This window comes from Lampetra planeri, chromosome 17, assembly GCF_965212315.1.
Source record: "Lampetra planeri chromosome 17, kcLamPlan1.2.h2, whole genome shotgun sequence".
Lineage (NCBI taxonomy): Eukaryota > Metazoa > Chordata > Hyperoartia > Petromyzontiformes > Petromyzontidae > Lampetra > Lampetra planeri.
The window spans coordinates 11,232,104-11,258,725 of NC_136123.1; the positions used below are offsets into that span (position 1 = coordinate 11,232,104).

Below are 26,622 nucleotides of genomic sequence, written 5' to 3' on the forward strand. Positions count from 1 at the left end.
TGAGTTGAGTTGAGCATGCTCCCCTTATCGCTGCAAACTCCTTGTTCATTGTAAAACGCAGTCTTTCTCTAGGTATAAACTGTTGGGGTACAAGATGGAAAACTGTCACTTTTTTATGCTCTTACAACTAAAAGGAAAGTTATATTACTAAACTGCATCACCATTAGTTGTTGTATAGGATATAACTAGCATGGGTCTATTGTGTTGTAGCATTTGAATAACAGTAATGGGTAATTACCAAAGTGGATTTCTCCCCCATAAATTTTACATCATGGGTGGGTGCTCACTGACAGCACTTTCTCCAACAGTATGTTCAAGTGATATGGGGGATCTTTGCATGGGCGGGTGATTTTGGAGAGCAGTACTGCAGAGGTTAGCGCACTGCCTTATGGATCCTGTGAGTCCACTTCAACTCCTGTTCACAGGTTAAGTGATGTATATCTAAACCTATCCTGGGCCTCACCGAGGTCGACCAGTCTCAATTGAGTACCCAGCACGGTGCATAAACATCACCACTAGGGAGACAAAGACGACCGGGCATGGTGCTGGCCACCTACCCCCTCGTGTGCCATGCTGGCCTTCATTGGTGCTCGCTAACAGCACTTGCCTGAAAAGTCTATAAAAAAGCTACACGGGGTTTCTTTGTCTTTGTGATTCCAGTGGGACCCACAGATGATGCTGACCTGCAGGAAAAGCTGCTCTCCCAGCTGCACGTGGAACAGCCGGAGTGGAGTTCTCCACTCACGCTACTCAGGGACAATGAGGAGCGCAGGAAACTTGGTAAAATGTCTCTTCTTAACCCTTTCCCATTCCGATGATGTACGCATACGTCATCAGTTTTTCTTCTGATGAGAATCGTAGGTAAAAGGCCATGCGGGAGGGCGTGTGGCACAGTCTGGCGCGAGCTATCAAAGAGTGCGGTCGTGTCGCTACAGTTCTCTGCAGTGAGTACAATGTCTTTAAAAGCAGTGGCGCTACGCCTCTCTAAATAAAGTAACGCCGAGCCGCTTGCGCGTTGCGAGATTCAGCGGTGAACGGGACACCCCTCCCTGCAACTTGCAGATGTCTCGGAATGGGAAAGGATTAACAACGGCCCAACGGCCCCAAGATCATGAAAACAACAATCTGTAACTATGGCATTTATGAATCCCCTGCAGTCACGAAAGCTTTAAATCGAAATATGGCATTTATATTACAGGCTAACAAAAAAAACTACTTAGATTTTTCATGGCCAATACAATGATTCATATTTGGTTTTTAGGTTGGGCCACCTAGTAGTTTTTTGTCAAAATTCTTATTAAACCACCTCCTGACAAGGTTGTCACGTTTAAAAAGTTAAACCTACTATAATCACCCAGGAATGTCTGTCCTTCACTCCACTCCACATCGACCAGCCCCCCTCATTAGTATTCATGAGCAGGTGACATCCTCCAAATGGACACCCCCCACCCCTCCTCATTACTAATCATGAGCAGGTGACGTCACTCCACATGGAGCACCCTCCCCCCTCATTAATAATCATGAGCAGGTGATGTCACTCCACATCGAACAGCCCCCCTTATTAATAATCATTATAAGGTGACATCCTCCAAATGGACATCCCCCCCATTCATAATAATTAGTGGCTGACGTCACTCCACATAGGGGGCCGAGGCGCCTCCTCCCCTCTCCTCGGCGTCAACTTACAACCCTCACGACAAAGGCAGAACACTCACGTCACGCGATCTCCGTAACGCTATTGAGACATCAAAGTAAAAAGGACGTCATGATGAACAAGGGATTATAACCTTTAAATTAAATAGGTCTGTGTCACTGCGCCCTTACAAATTGCACACGCATTAATGCAAAGAATATCACGTCGTGGTCTGCTTTTCACTTGCAAGTTTCAGATTTACTGCAATACACCCGTCCTTGGACGGGCAAAAGGCTAGTTATTTATACTTTCAAACATATTGATCAAATTCTGCTTGCTAAAGCTCCTCATTGGTGGTTTGAGACTTTCATGACTGATTTTAACATCAGAATGCGACGTTTTGCTCAAACTGCTTTGAAGTTTCATCGGGTCGTGAACTCCGAAAACCAGAATATACTTCTGCATATTTCAATGAACATCGGCTTCACACCACACCTTTGATTCGCACAGTTATATATAGTGCGAAATAAGGTCAACATACATACATAATTTTCCCTTTCCATAGCGAAAGAGTGAAATAATTTCAACATACATAAGTACACACAGCACACATTCTCATATATTACTAAACACTACCTGTGTCGTTTTTTTGTTAAATCCATGACCGGGTTTCCACCACAGGCAAAGCTCACCTGCGCAAGGCGATAATGCAGCACGAGGAGGCGCTGCGTGTTCACAACTTCTGCAAGCCACTCCGCCGGCTGGACATCCTCCAGGAGGTGCTCGCCTTCGACCACGAGCGCTCTCTCAGCAAATATTCTCTCGTCGACGAGGAAGACGACTTCTTTGTGCTCATTGACGTGCCCGACATCACCCGTGCGTGTTTCCACTTGCCATATTCGGAATGCAGTTCCGCACCTACCCTCTGTGCATTTTCATTTTTATTGGGCGGCAGGGTGGCGCAACATTCTTGCCTCGCAGCAAGAAGTTCCTGGGTTCGGTTCCCGACTCGGGCGCCTTTCTGTGTGGAGTTTGAATGTTCTCCCCCTGTTCTGCGAGGGTTTCCACTTGGTTCTCCGGTTTTCTCCCATAGGAAAAAAAAACATACAATGTAATTGGTATTGGCCAAACATAACAATGCTGACAACTTACCTGAAAATTACTCTTATTGGGATTACACACAGCAGCAACATCGTCCCCTACTGTGGAAACTTAGCAGGACCCTGCTGAAAAAGATTACAGTTTGAGGTGGTTCTGGGTAAACATGCATAATAATACATACAATAAGTATAACCCGTAAAAACAAAGTTTTTCACTATAAATCCTTTATATGCGTGGCAGCGAACTTAATATAAAGGATTTAAAAATATATTCGCCTGTGGAGGACGCGGGGATCGATCCCGCGACCTTTGGCATGGGAAGCGAGGGCGCTACCAACTGCGCTACTCCGCCACGGCCTGTGGAGGGGTTACGCTCTGGGCTCTTACACTCTGACGTTCAGCCAAAGCCATGAATGAGTTCTATTTGAATATATGTAAAATAATTTTTTTTTGCCTAAAAAGTGTAAAATTTTGGGAAATTTTTTTCACGAACATTAATTGTCTCGCACAACGAGTCTGTGTGGAAAATGTCAGCTCGATTGCATCACGGGAAGTGGGTTAAAAAACGACCGAAAGATTTGCACGGTCGTAAGCAAGCAAGCAAGCACGCAAGCAAGCACGCGAACTTAATATAAAGGATTTAAAAAATTACTTGCGTTGCACAGCTCTTTTGTTACTTTTCCAAATGCCCTGGTGTCTGCCAAATTTTTTAGCCTTCATTTTAAACCATTATAAAAAGCATCCAAACAGAAAATGTTCAATCATAATACACTGCAACACAACTAGAATTTATAAAACATCAATGATGTGACTACACCTTATGACACTATACACACACAGCAAATGGGTCTTAGATTGTGAAAAATAATTCCGATTTTTTTTTTTCTTTAAGTAGGAAGGTTACTTGGAGCAGGGGAAATGGGGAATGTATGCAGATGAGAAGAGGAAGGTCTTCAGGTCTTAAGCCCATACTGTAAAAGCTAAATGGAGTCAGCAGTCAGGCAGGGAGTTACCAACAGCAGGGGCAGTTGCAGCGAAAGAACAACTACCCATTGAGTTTGACATATCCTTGTCTCTTTACATATTAATACAGTGGCCACCCTATATCTGTTTAAAGTTGCTGTAACTTAATTGTATTTGGTACGATGATCAGTCTAAACATAATCTGCACAAACCAACTTGCATTACAGGGAGTATATTATCTGATGTTGATTTATGTTTATCCACATTTTTATATGACACAGTTTTTTCAGTGCTTTCTATTTGTTTCGTCGCTGCACTTTATTTTATTTGTTTTCCTTTTGCCATGTTGGTGACACAGATCACCCTTGCAAATGAGACTCATCCTGCTCTATTGCGTTCTCACCTGGTTAAACAAATTCAACTGGAGTAGCGGATCAGGGGGAGTGGGGGGGTTGACAAAAGGCTCGGTCACCGGATCAGAGTGCACATGGAGGAGGAGTAAAGTGGGATGAGAGAGCAGAAGTAGGAGAGCGTGTGTGTGGAGGGGGTAGTCGAGTGAATGAGAGCTCATATGCAAGATTGGATTTAGCGTCTGTTCAGACAAACTCCTTTTTATTTTCTATGCACAGGTTTCTTGTTTGCTCAAATAGTTTCAACCTTAATACAAATTGATTTAAATACATTTGTGCATTTAAATGAGGTAATAACTGCTTACCTCACTACAATATCAACGTGGCATGATTGCAAAACGTTTTAAATGCCCAGTTGTGCACAATGACCATTCTTAACACTCGCATGGCAGGATATCTCAACAGAAATAGGATATGTGAATGTGTAAAGAGAGAAAATAACCTTTATTTGACTTGTGTTTCTTTTTGCTTTTTCACAGCCAAGTCTCTGTATAAGGCGGAAATGAAGCCTCCAGATTTTTCCAAGATCAAAGTGATGGATTTTTTCCACGAGCTGGTAAGGGTTTTTGTTCCATTGGAAATGAGGTATTGTAGTAAATGTATGAACGCAATGCATACCAATGTATATTTGCATTTATACATGTATAGAGGAGTGAAATACGTGGTGCGAACAGTTAACCAAGGGCAACTGAGGGCAAACAAGTGCGCGTGTGCAACGTGAGGTTTGCACAGACAGACCGCCAGTTGTTAAGGGGCGAAGCAGGTACAACAGGGGTCGACCGGTTATGCACGTCGAGACCAGAGGTGTTGCCAGGGAGACGGGAGATAAGGGTTGATTGATGGGCCGACAGGTGCCGGCCTGGCGAGAGCTTAAAAGAGACGCACGAGAGGTCTCAGATAATTAGCAAAGGGATATAAGGGTGTGTGCGGGAACGGAGAGGGAGTTGTTTCCGGGGTCAACAAGTGAAGAAATCTCGCCGCTGCCGCTCCAGCCATCAACGGGACCTCAACCCTCACGCCATCGCCGGCCGGTTGTTGGCTGATCCCCCCCGGCCGGGATAGACAGTTGAGTGGGTCTGGGGGAGCGTAGGTGAGGGCTGCGGTGGAGATGTAGAGTTGTTGTGTGCGGAGACGTTGTGTGCGAAGGCGCTGTGTGCGGAGTCACTGAGAGCAAAGCTGCCGAGTGCAGGACAAGTGAGGTGGAAGGTAGATAAGAGTAGGGAGAAGTTAAACATAAGTTACCGGAAATATAGTTACAGGAGTGCTTACAACTGGTGCAAGAATAGGTGAATAAAGTGTAAACAGGTTACAACGTGTCGGTGTGAGTCATTTTTGAAGATGCTACACACGCAAGCTATCGAGATATAACATCACACTAAAGTGAGTGGTGATAATAACACAGTAATGTTGTGATTTCTTGTAAACTAGCGGTAAGTACCTGGCATTGCCCGGGCGAAAAAGACAGACACACACATCGACCTACACACACAGACATTGACCCACACACACACAAAGACATCGACTTACACACACATACATATGGACTTACATACACATCAACGTACACACACACATCGACTGACACAGATAGACACAGACACACAGTGACTTACACACTCACATAAAACCATGCACACACATAGAGTAACACACACACACAGCGACTGACACACACACATGGACTTACACACACACATCGACGTACACACACAGACATCTGGTCTTGCCCGGGCAAAAAAGACACAGACACACATCGACTTACACACACACATGGACCTAAACACACACACATCGACTCTCACACACACATCGACTTACAGAGCAATCCCCGATGATGCCACAGCTAGATACATTTTCTCTCTCTGGCGAGCCTGAGTGAGGAGCAGTTTGAAAACAAAGGTCTTCCCAGTACTGGCAGGTGCATCAAGGAAAAAAAAGACTGGATTTGTAGTCTCAATGTTTCCAAGATTTTCGTGTAGGCTTGTATTTGTGCATCCTTCAGCTTTGGTTAATTTTCCTAAATAAATTTAAGAAGCTGTAAAGCATAACAGCATATTTAACATAGGATCTCTTGAGCAAGGGCATGCAGGTTGTCCCTGTAGGGTGTTTGTAGTCCCATAGACGTGGTGGTACTGCTATGATAACAGCAGTGCATACAGTGGTGGTACATGCTTTGACAACAGAAGTGCATACTGAATGTGGTGGTACCTGCTATGATTACAGCAGTGCATATTGTGGTGGTACCTGGTATGATTACAGCAGTGCATACTGACTGGTGGTATCTGGTATGATTACAGCAGTGCATACTGTGGTGGTGGCTGTTTTCACTACAGCAGTGCATACCGACTTTGGTATCTGCTTTCACTACAGCTGTGCATACCGACTGTGGTGGTTGCTGCTATCACTAAAGCAGTGCATACTGTGGTGGGACCTGCTTTCACAACAGCAGTGCATACTGAATGTGGTGGCACCTGCTATGATTACAGCAGTGCACATTGTCGTGGTACCTGCTATGATTACAGCAGTGCATACTGACTGTGGTGGTACCTGGTATGATTACAGCAGTGCATACTGACTGTGGTGGTACCTGGTATGATTACAGCAGTGCATACTGACTGTGGTGGTACCTGCTATGATAACAGCAGTGCATACCGTGGTGGTACACGTTTTGACAACATAAGTGCATACTTAATGTGGTGGTACCTGCTATGATAACAGCAGTGCATATCGTGGTGGTACACGTTTTGACAACATAAGTGCATACTTAATGTGGTGGTACCTGCTATGATTACAGCAGTGCATACTGACTGTGGTGGTACGTGCTATCACAACAGTAGTACATGCTGACTCTATAGCAGTATAAATCGACTCTATAGCACAAACCACGAACCTGACAGAGTGGCGTGGTGAGGCCTAGTCCCGTGCAGAGCCCCCGGCCTTGCCTAGATTGCCCAGCCGGCAGGCTGGAGGCTGGGCCGCTACCCCCCCCCCCCCCCCACTATCCCCCTGGCCGCGCAACAATAATACTATCTAAGCGCTATATTAATATGTACGGACTCTATAGTAGTAACTGTACGTATCGGGGAGGAGGAGAAGAGGACATCACAAAGTGAAGAATGTACCTCAGCGTTGTGTTTTTTGTAGCATTTTTAAGGCGAAATAAAATTTCCCCCTCACCGAACGCGTGTGATTTGGCATGGTCCGTCCCCCCTACCAAAAATGCATGAGTTGGTGTGGTCGAGCGTGCGTATTAAATAATTAAATAAATTCCGATTTTACACTTTCGTGACTGCAGGGATTCATCTTCTTGGTTCTTTCGGTAAAGTGACGTAGAAGGGAAATAATTAAATAATTGGATAATACAACATTAAATAATTCTCACGACGTTTCGGCCACAACGCAAGCAGCCGTCTTCAGGTGAAGAACAGGTCTGTCGGAAAGACAGCGTCTGAATGAAACACCACCAGGCTTGGAGCGTATATTTAAGCTGGGTTGGAGGGGGAAGAGCGCCTTGACAAAATAATTTGCATATCAAGAGCAATTTAGCATATTTATGGGAAATGCAGATATGGGATTAGTCATTACTTGTGGAATGCGTAGGAGGTGGGCGGGGGGTTTCAAAGTCATAATATGCCCGTGCATTATGCAGGATTAGCAGCATCAAAGGGAGGGAGTAAGGTTAGCATGAATAAAGGGAAGGAATGTTAATAGTATGGAGCTGCAGCAACTAATATGCTTATAGACTATACATTGTAATATTAAACTATGTATTATTCTACCCACCCTACTGTATAGACTATACATTGTAATATTACACTGTATTATTCTACCCACCCTACTGTATACAGTAGGGTGGGTAGAATAATACATAGTGTAATATTAAACCCCCCGCCCACCTCCTACGCATATGAACCTGGCGACCTGAGTTTAATTTCTGGTCACGGATTGGGTGCTTAAATGCCCCAAAATCTCAAAGCAGTGTACTGTAGATCACATCTAAATCACGGTAATGCTCAGCTGGAGTGTTTTTTTTAGTTAGCCTAGGGGGGACCCCATGATGACAGCTGTTCATGTGCAGCACAAGGCTAATACCCACTTGAGCTACAAGTGGGTATTAGCCTGTTAGGGGTGAAATAGACTTTAGTTATACCAATTAAATAATTTGCGAGTGATTTTTCAAGTTTGCCAAGTTTGAGTTTTGCCGCTGGTACACCAGAGGGCCTCCTCTTGTTCACGTAATTTCACAGCATCTTTAATGTCCACTAATGCAAATGGCACCTGTTCATGATTAGTACACCCGCCGAATTAACCAGGGTGGTCTGCATTTTCTTTTGATACAAGCTTGTAGTATTACACAATATATACGATTCACTTCGTTTCAATTTCTATTGTACATTTGGATGTTACCTTTTTAAAACTCTTTTCTTAAGAACTGCTTTTTTGTGTTTAGTTTGTTCTCCTTCCCCCGAACCTCTGATGAGCACGGTTGGTTTGATACGGTGCGAAAGAAGTTCAACACACATACATTACAGATTAATTCATATTTGGTAAACAGATGACTACAGTGGTGTTGATGATCGCCTGTCTGTACCTAGGGCCCTCTGTCTGTGTTTTCGGCCAAGCACAGCTGGACGTCGCCCCGCAGCGTTAAGCTGGTGCCCTGCGCCGACGGCTATGGACTGGTGCTGCGAGGAGACTCACCCGTCAGGGTGGCCACCGTGGAGACCGGCAGTGTCGCCGAGGTTAGTGGCCATTGCCATAAGTGACACTTTGAGCCATTAGTGGAAAATACACCTTACTATGACGGGGGTGAGTCTGTCCGTAAGAGAACCACTGTTGACTTCCCAGAACTTTTTTTTGTGAATGCTTTTACACGTGACTTTTACACAGAGCACCAGATAAACAAGGTAAATAAATAATAATATTTGCACATATGCATGTCGATGTTATGTGGGTGGACGTCAGCCCACATAGCCACAGTGTTAGATGACGGCCTCGTCCTCCAGCATTTTATTAGCAACAAGTCTGCCTGGCATGCCCAGACGGACTTCACAACTGGAGACGATGTACGCCATGGTGTCCTGTTCTCCGCATTCACACAGAAGGCCGTCATGTAGGCTCCATCGATGAGTTAAGATGTAAATTGGTCACTACGTGGCATAGCACTGCCTGCTGGCAGGGAAGGTGATCTGCAGAGTGAAGCAGCCCGGATTGAGAGCAGGCTACGTGACAGACCAGAGAGGGATCTAAGGTAAAGGTTACGGAGGGGACTCGTCGAGAGCCCACTCATAGGTTCCAGAAGGGGGGCATGGCCAAGGCGGAGCGAGGCCCCGCTAACAGGATAAAAGGGGACCCGAGCAAAGGCTCTCGAGGCCGTCGTTGGAGTGGGATCCCCTCATCGTCGTCGCTGCTGTCGCCTTCGCCGCTGTCGTCTCGTGCCTTCGTCGCTGTCGCCATCCACTTGATAATTGCGCTGCTAGCCGTAGTTGGCTGTCTTCGCTCAGTGCCGTCAGTGTTAGACAGCTTGCGTTGTGTTGTAGGCTAGCAACGAGAGTAGAGTTGTGTTTTAAGCGAGAGGCAGCGTTGTGTTAGTGTAGGGTGTGTATGGTATATAGTGTACTAAGTGTGCTCGGTGTTAAATTAAATAATTGCCTCCAAGAGTTACGTCTCCAAACCAGCCACTACAGATGTTCAGAAGTGGCACACACCCCCAGGTCACACAGCAAGCGGATCAACCTAACTCACTGGCACCTTGGGAGTTTGAAGCCAGGCATCTGGACAGAAGGATCTCTGATGAGGTCCTTGATAGGCACAGAAGTGGTAGATATTTTATCCCCAAAGATATTATGGGCTAAGTCTACCCCGTAATAATATATGAACTCACAACCGTTCATAGAGTTAGTTGAGTAATCTAATCGCTTGCTCCATACATATTGCCACCTGAGGTCATCTGCTGCCTCGGAACTTCTCATTTACAGAGTAATCTAAACTATACAAACAATTTTTATTTCACCAGATAAGGCCCACTCTGCTGTTTAGTTTTTTTACAGTAGCGACCTGGTCACAAATGATAGCTCAACAAAGTGGCTTAACATGTGGAAATGTACAACAGCCAAATACTCTTAGACGCATTTTTTTAAATACGTAGGGAAAAGCAGGAGGACCCGGGGAAAAATCCACAGGACCACGGGGAGAGCATGCAAACTCCAAATATACAGGTGTCAGGTTCGGAATTGAACCCACAACCTCCTGTATACCAGGCGAGGTAGTTAACATCTGGCCACCATGACACCCAGACACCTGTGATAGATGCAGTATCCTAGCCCCAACCAGTACCATAATATTACGGCCACAGTGTCTGTAAATGCAGGCCATTTGGCCTTCCGAAAATCTCAACGCGGAAGTGGTTTTCACTGTCAGTAATCACTAAGAAATTAGTGGCTGTCCAATCTTGTCGACGAAGCATAACTCTGGGACGTTCCTTATAAGAGACCAAGATAGAAATATGAGCACCGTTTGGTGAATGTGATTGTATGCCTATGGTGTATGAGGGTAAACATTGGCATGTGGTTATCATTACAATGTTTGATGAGGATAAGGCTACGTTGGATTGTCTTTCGTTCTACGATTCATAACTAAATTATATTAAAGCAATACGAGTCATATGTATATATCGGTGGATCACATGTTTTTCCTTGAAAAGGTTTGCACCTCTTGTTTCCCACTGCTATGGCCCCACAGCTGGCAGGTGTGAAGAATGGAGACTGCATCGTGGCTCTGGGTGGTGAGGACTGCAAGTGGGCCAAGCACGTCGACGTCGTGGAGGCCATGCGCAGCGCGGACGCGGCCGGAGTGACGCTGCTCATCGTCTCCCCACTGCCCTCCGAGTCCACCAGCACGGTAAGAGGGGGTAGGCAGTTCGGTCCTCATGCGTTTGTAACGTCTCTCCGTCTCTTAGAGTTGACTTTCAATATTTCCATCTGTTACGTAGCAGTTATTTGTTACACAGTAGCAATCCATCTATCGGTCGATCTATCGTGCTGCCCTTCAGAGTTCAAATATCAACAGTAGAACATTCGACATTGGTTTTGATGACATGGGTCTTGCAAACCCGGACTATACGCATACACAAGTGCCTGTCCTTCCCCCAAACCCACATGTACGGAGGGGGAGAGGGGAATCCCCCTCCTCTTCACCCTTCATGGCAGACACTTTCAACCCTTTTAAAACTTTTAACCATTTTCCATTCCGATGACATATGACATACACATATGTATGTCATACATACACATATGTATGTCATATGTCACCGAAACGGAATCGGAAGAAAAAATAAAATAACTTTATCCGTACGTCTTTATGTTGGAAAACATACCGAGGCTCCAAAAATGTCATGCGAGAGAGCGTATGGCTCAGTTTGCCACCAGCTATCATAGAGTGCGGTCGTGTCGCTAAAGTTTTCTGCAGTGAGTACAATGTCTTTAAAAACAACAGCGCTATGCCTCTCTAAACAAAATTAATGCCAACCGTTTGCACGTTCCGAGATTCAGCCATGAACAGGACACCCACCCTGCAACTTTGGCGTCACTGTGGAGAGATGTTAACTCTCTCGTCTGGTATGCAGGAGGTCGTGTGATCGATCCCAACCCTAACGCCTATATATTTGTATCGTGTGGATTTTTCTCCGGGTCCTCCGGTTCTTTCCTACACACTTAGAAACATGCATTTAGAGTATTTGGCTGCTATAAATTTGCACAAGATAAGCCACTTCGTTAAACTATCACTTGTGGCTAAGTCGCTCCTGAGAAAGAGCTATATAGCTCAGTGGGCTTTACCTGGTAAAAAAACATTTGTTTAGTGAACTTGCAGACATCTTGGAACGAGAAAGGGTTAAACTCGCCAATTTCCGTGACTGCAAAGTGGTGGGCACTTCCGTGTGTCCCATTTGGTGCTGATTGTCGCGTGGCCCATCGCATGCACGTGCGATGTTGTGCATCACGGCTGGCAGTGCTGGCATTACTTTGCTCTCTGATGTTTCAGCGGTGTGGAATTAATTTGCATTGGCTAGATTTGCTTTTGAAGAAAGAGGTTAGATAAAAAGGCAAATTAGCTTCATGCTCATGTGAGAATGGGTAGCATTTTTTTCTGAACGTTAGATTTATCTTGAAATAACATTTAATTTTGTTTAAACCGGGAGCTCTGTGAGCATCATCGGGTAAAATATGCATTTGTATTCAGTGGTGTAGACTAGATATGCTGTATCTGAACGAGGGCGATCACTCAACTTAAGTTTACAACTATTTGTGCATCATAGCAGGTATGTGAATTTTCAACAAGCAAGGAAAATATGGAATGTGGCATTCCCTCCAATAAGATAGGACGCCATCAGTATTTGGTGGTATAGTGTTATAGTAATTTTGGAAGTTATATTATTAACATTACATTGCTTAGATATAGGCAAAATAATGCTATGCAACTATGTTGTGGTAAGTTAACTGTGGTGACCGTATTATATGAAAAGATTGGCCTCTGCCAACATAATATAGAATTCCACCACTGGCTTCGCTGCCAATCACTCATTCCTTTTTTAAACAGGAATACACGTTGGCTTGCACAATGTACTACAGTATACCAATGTTTAGTCAGCCCCATTGGGATAGGTAATATTCATAACAAAGCATTATATATACATACACATTTACAGTCCCATGTCAATCACATTTGATTGAAGGCCTCCTACAATTCTATGGGAACCTCATTTGCCAGTAAAAATATGATAATTGTTTTTTTACCCTTCTATCTGGCAACAAAACTGACACCTTTTTACAAGGAGTCATGTTTGCATAGACCGCAATACCTGCAGTCATAATACAAACAAAAGAACATAACTCTGATGGGGTCTGTTTGACCATAATTCACCAGGTAGAAACTGTGGGTTGGTCAAGTGGGACCCAAGATCAGTTCAGATATCACTCACGACCCCGATGTTCACCCTGGCCGGGAATCAAACTTGGGGTCTCGTTGTGGTTATAGCACATGTTGGAATAATCACGACGCCACTGCTTGCCTCCATAACAACCTTCGGGGATGATAACTGAACTCGTGATCTAGCTGTACGTATAGCTGTATGTTTACACACTTGTGCTGTGGTGTCGTGCTCGCAGCTGGAAAGAAGGACGAACGCAACCTTCCCCCTCTCCTCCTCGTCTCCGTCCCACGCGGCGAGTGGCATGAGTAAGACGAGCGGGCGAGCGGAGCAGGTGGGGCGAGCGCGGAGCCTGCTCCCTCTGGGCTGGCTCGGCGGGGTGAAGAAGAGCCGTGGACACAACACCCTTCCTGGAGTCTGCTTCAGTATAACCTCTTTGGGAAATGGCAATTAGCCTGCCTCCGCAACGCGTCGTGACGGTACCGTTTATCGAGCACCCAGTTCAGAAATTGGGTCGGCACATTTTCTGTTCGTGTGTGGTAGAATACAATGACAGCATTGTCTGTGGCTAATGACATAGACATCACATTTAAAGAAATCGTGAAGGCCATAGCTTTTGTGCAAGGAATTTGTAGATTATTTTCACGAGTTAATGTGGTGGTTGGTGATTATTTGAAAGTGTGAATCGGAGGTTGTTGCTTTGCCCTGTCCTGTTTGTGTGCATCACTGTGTGTAGATGTTCCCACCATTTTTTGATAATTGCTACAACTCCATTTATAAACGTAAAAAACTATTTCAAATCAGAGGTACAAATGCCTATAAGCTGATTTACTTTTTTTAGCAATACTGGATAAAATGTCAACACTTTTATTTTGAATTGTTGTCATATGGACATGGTTGTGCCCACACCAACTGGGAAATGTTTTTTATATTCAAATTAGGACAAAATTGTGATGTTAATTCCCACTCTGCAAATTTGCACAATCAAGTGCTTTTAGAATTGAATTTTAGAATTGCATCAATGAAGCATGCATTATTTGTATTTGGCACATGCTATGTTTTTTTGTATGAAGGAAGTATATCAAGTGCTTGGGTGAGACTTAAGGTGTGCGAGTGTGCACATTGTGTGCATGATGAATCTAAATGTCACTCCCACTGCTAGTCTACAGCCTTTAGAGGGCTGGAGAGCTTGCTGGTCATTGTGTGGATATGTTTGCATGTAATTGTCAGTTTGGATCTCCCTGGCACCTAACAATTTCTCTGAGATGTACTCAAATGTGTTAAAGACCATGTGATATAATTCCCTAAAGTAGGCCCCTTGTATATTATTATCAAATATAATGTATATAAAATGCACCCTACTTGACTAGCTCCCCACCCAGGTCTCCCATGTGACACAAACCACTTTGTGGGCTTCTGTCCAATTGAAGGACATGGAGTTACTGTACTTGAATATCAAGTACAAAGCAGCTTCTCCAAAACCTGTCAGGCCAACATTTTTGCTCAACAATTTGATATGACCATTATCATCCATGAACAGTCTACAGCTTGATGAAGGCTATCCCAAGTCGACATTGTGTTTTAAATTTTAAAACATCCTAAAATACTGTACTATGAACATGTTGGAGTTAGGCCTTCATAAATACTTTTTTTGAAGGCCTTGGCAGCACACGCAACATTAATAATTCTCCAAATTGAAACTCATTGAAGAGATATTAATCTATGATCGGAATGAAGCACACTACCGGGTCTTAGAGGTTGTGTGTGCACCAACCAGAAAATGCAGAAACCCCTCGGTATAATGACCTACTGAATTGGAGCAACAACTCTTGCACTGCGGTAGATGGCCCGTGTCTCCTGAATCCTACCGTCCGTCTCTGGCAGTCAGAGAAAAATAGTTGATTCCTGAAGAGATTCCCCCATACTGTGACAGATTTCTCCATCTGGGGAACCTGAGAGGGGGGGGGGGACCCATCTGAGTGCCTGCAGGTCGGAGAATCACGACGTGCCTGTCCCATTTGGGGGTGACTAGCACCGGGGAGGCGTGGCCCTCCTGACCTTGGCCAAAACCCTTGGAATTAACGGCAGCAGAGCAAAAGCAAATGGCAAGCCCCTTGCTCCAGGAGATACTGACCGCATCTGCCACCAAGAGCTTGCACGTCTCAGAAATGGGTGCAGTAGGATGGATGGGAGGAGATGGTTCTCTGCCGAGGCAGACGAGTCCGCTGGTGGTTTGAATGCCTCGGGATGCAGACTCCACTCGCCCAGATCCAACTAGCCTTTGCTGAGTCGGTCCTTCACACGGTTCAGGACACCACAGAGGTGTACAATGGACAGGGTTATGCGGTGCTGCTGGTAACAGGGACCAGGAGAATATCTCCCAGTGACCTGTATCAACCTGCTGAAGTGAACAGAGGCCTATCTTTGGTTCCGCATGACTACCGACATTACATTGTTCAAACGGACCAGCACCTTCTTCCTTCTGACTACATAGCTAAATGCTCTCAGGGAATTCTGGACTGCTCTTAGCTCCAGCGTGTTTAAACTGTTGAGTATATATCCATTGCCGCTGGGCTGTCAAGCCTCCCAGGTGTGCTCTCCAACCCCAGCAACTAACATTAGTCTCCAAGGCCAGTTCTGGATACAGATCGTCCAAAGTCGTCTCACCACCATAGAAGGTCGTCTGTCCCTTTACAAACTCTGACTTCCGGTTCGGTTGTGAGTGGCAAGAGATGTCGAGTCACCACTGTGCTAACAGGTACCACTGCAGGGGCGGCATTTCTAAGGTTATGGTGGCGAGATGTTAACTACCTCGCTTGGTATGCAGGAGGTCGTGTGTTCGATCCCGACCCTGACTCCTGTATATTTGGAGTTTGGATGTTCTCCCTGTGGTCGTGTGGATTTTTCTCCGGATCCTCCGGTTAACCCTCCATTTAGAAACATTCCCTTAAGAGTATTTGGCTGCTATAAATTTCCACATAAGCCACTTCGTTGAGCTATAATTTGTGTTAGCCAGGTCGCTTCTGAAAAAGAGCTATATAAAAGAGCTATATTGCTTAATGGGCTATAGTTTGTAGGCGGGGCTAACCCAACAACCTCAACTGCCGAGCCTGGAGTTGGATGGTGCCGGGTTTCGCGATGCACAGAAAGATCCTGCTCTGCGAGGTGGCAAAGAGCATGATGTAAAAATGCTCGAGGTCCTCCCAAGACAGTCGATCAGTACGATCCTGGACAGAACTTGGCCGTATCAGAGAGTGAAATTATATTTTTTTTATGCAGAGTGTCCCACGCCTGCTGCAAATGCTGATGGAGGGCAGGGACAAAAGGGGAAAGCCCTGGAACTATTATGCGCTCACTCTTGAGAACATCACCAGGTTAGGTGCCTCTAGCTTAGGAAGTAGGAGATCTTTTCCCACGTGACAGAGCCAATCAAATCAAGTTGTCACGTGGGCAAATATTTCCAATTGATTTGTTTTTTCAGCAAACCGGAATGTTGAAAAGCAATCCAAATGTTGACAACTGTGTACGTTTTTGCGGGAGATTACATCCAACATCATCAGCTTTTAACAGCTCAGCTCTGGAAAATTGACATTATCTAACCCAAATAATTAATAATTATGGATGGGAGTGCAGGAAAAAATACAGAAGGTCAAACCCCACCTTCTTTTATAAGTACACCTGGGGGTTGGGTTGGCCTTCCAGAAAACCAGTTCTCTGGACGCCAAACCCGTTTGGAGAGCTCTACCGTAGTTATTAATGCAGAGAGTGCTGCCAGGCATTCAAAAACAATACGTACATTTTAAACATGTCCTACCATTTTCTGATTGATTTGTTTGGGTCCAGTCAAAGAAGTTTAATGAATTTAGTGTGAGGTAAAATAGAAAATCTTGTGATTGGGAAATATTTTGAGAATGAAAATGTCCAGGATACTTAATCTTTGCCAGTTCTGATGTCGTGTATCCAGAAAGTGAACGGCTGGCATATAGGTTAATTATGTTATATAGTTTATATTTCTGCTATAAGTAAATGTATATTGCTGCTACACAAACACACCCTCTTTGATTACATATATTTTAGGCATCATCAAAGCCAGAGTGAATGGCTTTCCCTTGCCTGTGTGTTTATTTAACTATTAATATTCACAGTGACACTTATGGAGTATGGTTTGTTCGAATGTAAAATGTATTGTTAATATTTATCAACCCTGGCATTTCTGGTATTAATACTACTGCTAACATAATTTGTCTCAGTACTGTACCATAACCAGCCAATTAGCCATAGCATCGCATTTCATTAACTCCACTGCCATTAACTGTAGTTTGACTTGTTTGTTGTCTTTTGATACTTCATAAGTTCAATAGTACGTTGCATGTAAGCAAATCTCAAGACCAATATAATTAAGTGTATGAATCTAGCATTTTTAATCACGCCACTTGCCCATTTACTTTTGGAGAGAAAATATTGACTCCTATGTCCAGAAATGCCAAGATAGTTGTCGCCTCTTTCAATGTTGCAGTTGAAAACAACTCATTGTAGTCCTGCACACCCTGTCAGCCACAATACATCTTATTGAAATCTCACGCCAAAACTCTTATTTTTCTTTACATCCAAAACAACTGCACAATAAACTTACGGCAAGTCCACACTCAATCTTTTCGGTGTGTTTTGTGCATAGAAATGCCCATTGACTGTAGCAGGAGCTGGGATATGTGTGCCAGGAGTTTATTTCACCACAATACTGACCTCGAGTAACTACTAGTTACAGTGCTTCATAATTATTGTTGCGGTTAGGCCACAAGGATCTGGTACAATTTCAGCAGTAAGACCCTCCACCACCTTACGGGAAAACAAATTAAATTGTGACATGCATGAGAGATTAACATGCCCATTATTATAATAGGGGTTTTCCCCTTTTTCTGGCAACAAAACTGAAACCTTTTTGCGAGGATTCATGTCTGCATTAACCACAATGCTTGCAGTCAAAATGCAAAAAAAAACACTGATAATATATGCATTGTCCTTGAAACTGATTGGTCCACACCAAGGGACAGCTTTCTTTTGATCCTCGACCCAAATTGGTGCTCGACCAGAGGGAGCCAAAAGGCGTACAGCTCAAAGACAATGCACTATCAAAGTAATGAGGGCTCGGGGTGAGCATCTACATCATTAGACCTCCTTTGCCAGTACCACACCCTATTATTATATTTTGGTACTGGCAAAGGAGTTCCTCATTACTTTGATAGTGCATTGTCTGAGCTGTATGCCTTTTGGCGTCCTCTGGTCGAGCACCAATTGGGTCGAGGATCAAAAGAAAGCCGTCCCTTGGTGTGGACCAATCAGTTTCAAGGACAATGCATATATTATCAGTGTGTTTTTTGTTTGGATTTTGACTGCAAGTATTGTGGTTAATGCAGACATGAATCCTCGTAAAAAGGTTTCAGTTTTGTTGCCAGAAAAAAGGGGAAAGCCCTATTATATTTTTGGTACTGACAAAGGAGGTCTAGTAACGCCAATTCTTATTTCAGCTCACTGGCACGTTGAACAAATTTGGCTAAATCATTGACTTAAGCCAAAATCAAGTATCATGTTGGCTGCGAAAATGTACGTGTTAAAAACAAGCACTTTTGACTCCAGGTTTAAAATTGACAAGTAATAAATTATGGTCCTAATTGCAGCAAAGTACCGAAAACTACCATACATTTACTGCAAACTATCACAATACAGTTAGACTAGCTGAGGGGGGCCCGTTACCTGGACACATATTCAAATATATAAACAAAACGTTAGACAATATATAAGTACGCAGTCACATCGCACTATAAAAGAGTAAACCACTTATAACATAAAAAACAGCTAATTGATACGAGCTGGACGTGAGCTGGATAAGTCGACTGCCATCTCCATTTGAATGACAACCGTGTCTGCACGCGGTCCCAGACAAAGGAGATGGCTCTTGGTATTACCACGCCATATCAGATATCCCGGATTCCTAATACATGTTTCTCCGCGGTCAAACTGTTATATGACAGAGACCGCGGGCGAGTATATCCTTCCTCCAGGCCCGATATGTCGCAGTCTTGTCCTCTAGGACCGGTTCATAGAGGAGGTGACAGGTTTATTGAGGCAGGAGTCTGCAACTCCCCCACTCTCCACATTTCCTGAATGGGGTTTCCCCAATGCCCGACCCGGAGTTTGTGGTCTGCCACGCAAGCTCGCACGCATCCCGGGTCAGCACACAACAATCAACACGTTAAATCTTGACTTAAAGCTTTCGTGACTGCAGGAATCCATATTCTTTGGGTCTTTCGGTAAAGTCACGTAGATAGGTTCAAATAAATTAACAAAAAATCTACGACGTTTCGATCGAAGCTGCTGAACGATCTTAGATTATCATGTTAATTTTTACCGGGCAGCCCTTTGATTGGTGGGAAAACCCACCACCGTCGTGGTTGCTGCCCACCACTCACATTAACATTGGCTGCTGACATTTGGGCTACGCTCATTTCAACCCTTTATAAACAATTTACCTTTAGAAGCTAACTTTTATTCCTGATGACGAACGCTTGTGTTGCGATCGAAACGTAGTTTTTTGTTATTTTCTTTGAACCGATCGATGTGACTTTACCAAAAGACCCAAAGAAAATCAACACACTGCCAAGCCCACAATAAAGCGAACCAATAAAATGTTTTTATGCATAAACCCAAATTAACAAGCATATGCAGCACATAGCAAACTTGATGGAGGCCTTCGAAAGGTGAAATACTCCAGGGGATACTGAGCACAGCTTGAGGCCTTGTTCCCGATCCAATACCGAACACATTCCTACGGAGGGAGCTGGTAGGAACGTTGGGTCGCTCGGTCAATGGCCAGGGTCAACGGCGGCGTGGTGTATTCCGCAAATATGCCCGACTGTGAGTGCGGGCACAAGCCGGCGTGAGTAGGTTAAACGTTGAGTTTTATAAGGGCACCACGGGGTGACCAGCCCCTCCCCTCCCATTTTTGGATGCACGACGGACGGACACAATAATCCCCTGTGGGCAGGTGGAACCAGGTGGTTTCTACCAGTAATATGCATATACATATAGACATCAAAAACCGTCACGGACGGCTGAATACTATATTTATAAACATGCAATCCCAATAGAAAGTGAAATGATTTGGTCAAACTTCTGCCAATCTGCCGTGTCTAATATTTTCAGTTTGTATCATGCGGTAAGCACCGCTCTATTGCACGCACGCACCGTGTGGCTACGGTAAAAGAAAGCGGATGGGTACACAATCGCAGTCCCATCACACACGCGATATAAACATGTTACCCCTCTACTCCTTGTGAACGATTTTGTTGAGTCAACAACACCTCAGACTATGTACTGCAGTTACACTTTAAAGTTGAGTTTCCCTATTGTCCTAAATACTTAGCTGGTGTCTTCGTGGACAATGGCCACTACGTGCAGTTGAGTGGATCAAATCCGGAATTATAAAAGCACCCCCCCCCCCCATAACATTACATATCACACTACAGTATACAGCTCAGAAATAGTACACGTGTGTAATTGTTACATACCCTCCCCAATATTCAAATATGCTCAAAAAGTACCCCCCAATGTATTGCTATAAACAATATATTTTTTAAATAATTGCTATGCTATGTAAATAAAAACAACAATTTGCTAAACCTTGGCCACAATATCTGGACTTGTCTTCATATAACAATGCATAGATTTCTGTTTTTTTTTTATTGTGGTTATGGTTGTACTTTGTTAATCCGTAATCTCTGCCATTACATACAATGAAACAAGAAAAGGTAAAAGTAATATTTAAAACAAACCTTTTTTTTAAACACCCTTTAATGAAATGTACCATACTAGCAATGGAAGAACTCCACGACTTCAGGAAGTGGCCCCGAAGCTTGCCATAACGTAAGGGACCTTGGTAATTTACAGCCAACGTCAGTTGACCGTGGACAATTGGAGGTAAGCCAAAACATAACATATAAAAAAGAATGTTTTAAAATGTTTTATTTTTTACGATAGAATATAGTATTGTCATCAGTATGATATAAGTCAGGGGTCGGCAACCTACGGCTCCGGAGCCGCATGCGGCTTTTTACGGGCTGCTTCTTGACGATATGTACGTATGTACAGTATATGTACATAGATGCATTGCGGCTCTTGAAATACTGAATTTTGTACCGAATTGGAAAGAAATGGCTCTTCTTGTTATTTTGGTTGCCGACCCCTGATATAAGTATACCAAGTTCGCAGTCGATACCACATTGGGAAGAGGGTAAAAATTGCGTTGGAAGATTTGAGGATACAACAATTAAAAGAGTGTAATAAAAAAAACAGAGCAATGTAATACAATACACTTAGACATTGTAAAAAAATTATAAAAAGTCCAACCCATGTGTTAGTGAATTTTTTTTATATTTTAGCCAGGAAATTAGTTTTCAAATTTAGATTCATTTTTTTTCTGGGGGGGATACCCCTAGACCCCCTGGAAGATTTGTTCCCCCCCAATGTTGACTCCATGGCTACGGCCTTGGTACATAGTGTGCTGTATAGTGTGATTCGTCATGTTGTGACATACCCTCCCCATGTGCAATGTCTAAGTGGCCGTCCATAAATGACGTCATGCGATTTTGGCCGATTTTTTTACCCCCTCCCCCCCTCGTCACAAAAAGTCAGATCCTCCTCAAATATGACGTCACAAAGCTCTGCCCCCTCCCCCCCCCCCCCCAAAACCATATTTCCATTTTTGAAAATAAAACATGCTTCAAATCACTTTAAACTATTATCATTGTGGTGCGTATTTAATGTGGCGCTGCACTCTGATGTTGTAGGAGAAAACATGTATTAAAAAGGCGTTGGAAAGCTGAAATTTAGCATACAATTCACTTAAAAATATTCAAAGTGTAACTAAAACTGCAGATGTTCAGAATATATTGAAATTCTCTTATAATTATCAAATATTGAAAGTAATTATAACCCAAAAAAGATACTTGAAACTTTGTATTAGACCGAAGCAAAATGAAGAGTACAATTATAACAATCATATATTCATTTCACAGAATGAAAAGCCCTGGTAGAATCAAAATGTTTAATAACAATCATTACTTTTTTTTACAAAATTGATGCTTCTCCATTCTCCCATGGAGAAGCAAATTCTCCTTCATAGATTAAATAAATGGTGACCTTAGTAAATTTAAAGAATCAAATAGTTAATAATGAAAATTAATAAAAATTTGTGTTGTTATAACAATTCCATTTAGTTAATATTTATTTAAAGTTGCGCATTTTAATGTGACGTCACATTTCTCCAACCCCCCCTCGTCACATCGTCACAAATGTCTGACCCCCCTCCCCCACTAGGTGCGTGACGTCATTTATGGACGGCCCCTAAGCTGTATCGAGTAAATGGTGAGGGTATTGAGAAAATAATAAGTGTCTGTCATCAAAGAAAAGTCACATAGGCGATAAATCGTATATGGTGAAATAAAAGACATTGATGAGATGTCAACCATTCATTTTGTGCAACAAAAGCACCAATGTGTATTAAAGCACTACCACGACGACTGTAGACTTGTCTTTTATTAACAATGACTACACAGCTCCGCTCTCTCTCTTTCCGGATGGTTCCGCTCTCTCTCTTCTTGCCGTAGCGCGCGCATTCCCTAGTCCACCGTTGCGGCGCGTCTCTCTCTTCTCGCACTCGCTGCTGGCGCGCGGGGAGGAGAGAGGGCTTCGCTGGCAGAGGTCGCTACGTGGCAGGTGGCGAGACGAGGTAGGGGATGATGTCGTCCGGACTCCAGACTTCCCAACACCGACCCCGAGTCCTCTCACTGTCTCTCCTTATACTGGTAGGAATGAAGTGGACCAGCCACCAATAGATTATTTCGTCCGTCCGTCCGACCGTCCGTCCGTCCGTGTAGCAACATCGCCCCCTACTGCAAACACTTGGCATGACCCTACAAAAACTTTTAGACTCAGTGACGCTTTCCTGGCTAAACAAGTGTAACATTCCCTTATAATTCCCTCAGATAGCTTTTAATTAAAACATTTAAATTAATGAGGCTTTCCTGGCTAAACACGTGTAACATTCCCTTATAATTCCCTGAGATAGCTTTTAATGAAAACTTTGAAATTAAAAAATAATATCGTCCGTCCGATGTCCGATTACGTGTAGCAACATCGCTCCCTACTGAAAACACTTGCCATGACCCTACAAAAACCTTTAGACTCAGTGAGGCTTTCCTGGCTAAACAAGTGTAACATTCCCTTATAATTTCCTGAGATAGCTTTTAATTTAAACTTTGAAATTAAAAAATAACTCACAGCACCCTAAAGCCTACAGCTAGGCCTAAAGCCTCGAACTACGCCTATCACTCTCCCTTCGTATCGTAGCCCCGCGTGTGTGCAAATGAGTTAATGTTTAACAATGTTACATTCCCTGATGCTTTTAAATATAAACATTTAAATTTAAAGCTTTTACTTAAATAATAAAAACATTTAATTTTTAAATTAACTCACGGCGGCCTAAAGCCTACAGCTAGGCCTACAGCCTAGAACTAGGCCTCAACCTCTCCCTTCGTATCATACCCCCGCATGTGTGAAAGGGAGTTAATGTTTTACAATGTTACATTCCCTGATGTTTTTAAATAGAAACATTTACATTTAAAGCTTTTACATAAATAATTAAAACATTTAAATTACAAATTAACTCACAGCGGCCTAACGCCTACAGCTAGGCCTAAAGCCTAGAAGTAGGCCTCACTCTCCCTTCGTATCGTCCGATTTGGTGTAGCAACATCGCCCCCTACTGCAAACACTTGGCAGGACCCTACAAAAACCTTTAGACTCAGTGGGGCTTTCCTGGCTAAACAAGTGTAATAATACATTATGTTTATATTCTTTGGTTATTCGTTCCTACCAGCCCACCCCGCAGGGTCCTGTTATTGCTCTCAGCGGAGCTAGGCTCCGCCTCTAGCCACGCCCCTCGCGGAACCTTCTTGCTGTTTCCCGTACGTACCCACGAGCTCTGCCCGTTACCTTTGGCCCAGATGGAACCCTTCCCTCTGATTGGATATGAGTAACCCATCAGTGACTATGCAGCCCTTCGTCGTTCCTTAGGTGATGCTCTCTCATTACAGATGTATCAACATTTCATGCCCCTTCCTACGACACGGTACAGATGCAGTACATGATAAAATGGAGACGTTAAATCAAATCTTACATTTGACCAATCACTGGATTCCATAAAAGCACGGTGTATAAAACAGGCACTTTCTGCCAATCCCTGATTGTAAATGTTGTTTTGGTCAACCAACAGGCCGGAAAGAAACCGCGTTACATTTTGGAGGTGAGGACCGTGTGACACACGCACAAAGCTTCAAATTTTTATATAGATTTACATACTATATAATTTCAAATTATAGTTTATTTAGAGGTTAGCCCTTTTTCTCAGCATTTACATTATTGCATATTGTCATTTGTTTATATCCTTTTTCAATTCAAGAAATAGTTGTCATTTTGGTCATTTAGTTTCGACTGCAGATACCGACCTGAAATTCCTATTGGATTCGATTCGCCTCAAATATATTTAGACGTTGGGTGAATCTATCAAAGTATGATTTTATCATAATCATAATTAATTTGAAATATGTATTCAGCATAATCTGCTTGATATGAACCTTCAGGTAAGGCACACCTTTCCAATTTATGAGTTCATTGCCATACAATTACATGCACCCCGCATTGCATAAATAAAAATAAAACATCCGAATCAATGTGGCCAGACATTTTACTGATGTCAGTCTGTAGTAGTTACATAACATCCGTTTCAGAAATGTACATGTGAAAATATTGGACGCTATACCTGGAGAAAGTTCATCTTGTGAAGACAACCATTCCTCTGTCAAAACAAATGATTTTGCCACTGGGACTCGTATCTGTGACATTGACACAGGCAATAGGAGTTTTCACTGATATATTCTGGCAGCGTATAATTGGAGTGATATATAAAGTGTTTCATTATACAGTAAATAAAAATTATTCTATGGCATATGCATCCTGCAATGTGAATACAGCGCTTAAATAACGCTCTTTGTCCTGGAGGAAAATACTCCCGTCCACCCCGTATAGCACCTTTCAAAGCCGACGTGGAATACAAGGCGGGTAAGCATGGGTAGTCCCACGCACAGCCACCTTCGTCTCCCCAGCGGTGATCTTTATACACTGCAAGAGGGTTAGTAATCATGTGCGGCTGAGTCACCTCAGCGGTGGTCCAGGACTGGTACAGGTATCCTCACCGATGTTGGCCGTGAGCGGTAATCAGTTTCGGGTTACCGGGTTCGCACACTTACACGCACATGTGAGAATTAAATGACCTGGCGATGGATTACAATCGAAAATCTAAGAGCTCACCACCTTCGTCGTTGGTTAAAAATTTCCTGCGTGTGACGCTCCGTCATTTCCCCGAGCCGCACGCTCGTTCAGCGAGAGTGGCGACCGCTCGTTGGCACCCACCCAATCGGTTCCCCCGCCCGCCAGTCTTGAACGCTTCCCACAGAACGTGCGGCTTACGACAGACGCAGTGCCGGATTAAGCTAGTGCGGGGCATGTAGCATATGTTATAAAGGGGCCCTAAAAAACATAAACAAAATATGTTTTACTTCATGGGACCTTTGCCAGTACCAAAATATGATAATAGGTTTTTGCCACTTTTTTCTGGCAATAAAACAGGTGTTAAGATGTTAAATCACAAAACTGAAACCTTTTACAAGGAATTATGTCTGCATTAACCACAATGCTTGTGGTCAGAATGCAAATAAAAAATATACTCTGATAATATATGCATTGTCCTTGAAACTGATTGGTCCACACCAGAGACAGCTTTCTTTTGAGCCCTGTCTCAAACGGTGTTAGACCAGAGGACGCCTTTTTGTTTTATGTTTGCATTCTGACCACAAGTTTTGTGGTTAATGCAGACATGATTCCTTGTAAAAGGTTTCAGTTTGGTGTTTTAACATGTTAACACCTGTTTTGTTGCCAGAAAAAGGGGAAAACCTATAATTTTTTCATTTTCTATACAGCCAGATAATACGACAAATCGCTAACCTTAAAAACCCAGTTCATAAACGTTGAAGGCAGTATTTCTCTCTTGTTCGTCCATCAAGTTGATGATAACCATGGCACGTTTGTCATTTTGTTGGGTTTTGATGAGCGCGCAGATGGCTGAACATGCCAATCCGAGCCCGAAATTCTCTCTGGCACACTGGACAGGTCAGGGAGGATGTAGAGCTCTGAGGTACAGCTACAAGTCCTTCCTTGGTAGAGTTGCGCTGCTGCCTCTTCAAGATAGCACAGGAGCTTCTCCTGCTCTCACTGAGGACTGCACCGTCCTGTACTTTTCTTCTCCAGGCAGATCGGTCCTGAGCGAGGGGTTCCCAGCTTTTCAGGTCGAATCCAAAGTTTTTCAAGGAGCCTTTAAGGGTGTCCTTGTAGCGCTTTTTGGGGCCACCTTGCACTCGCTTGCCATTCTTCAGCTCGCCAAAGAAGACTTGTTTTGGCAGTCTCGCGTAGGGCATTCTG

The 26,622-nt window shown here is 43.6% G+C and overlaps 1 protein-coding gene across 1 annotated transcript in view; it reads left to right on the forward strand.

Moving 5' to 3' along the window:
• Positions 1 to 17,682, forward strand: part of LOC144723369 (rhophilin-2-like) — a 57,216-nt gene extending 39,534 nt beyond the window's left edge. Inside the window, exons 10-15 of the mRNA XM_078602113.1 lie at positions 661 to 780; positions 2,315 to 2,509; positions 4,586 to 4,662; positions 8,702 to 8,848; positions 10,848 to 11,006; positions 13,271 to 17,682. Coding sequence (XP_078458239.1) covers positions 661 to 780; positions 2,315 to 2,509; positions 4,586 to 4,662; positions 8,702 to 8,848; positions 10,848 to 11,006; positions 13,271 to 13,486 — 914 coding nt within the window. The 3' untranslated portion in view covers positions 13,487 to 17,682. The remainder of the gene's footprint in view (positions 1 to 660; positions 781 to 2,314; positions 2,510 to 4,585; positions 4,663 to 8,701; positions 8,849 to 10,847; positions 11,007 to 13,270) is intronic.
• The last annotated feature ends 8,940 nt before the right edge of the window (positions 17,683 to 26,622 follow it).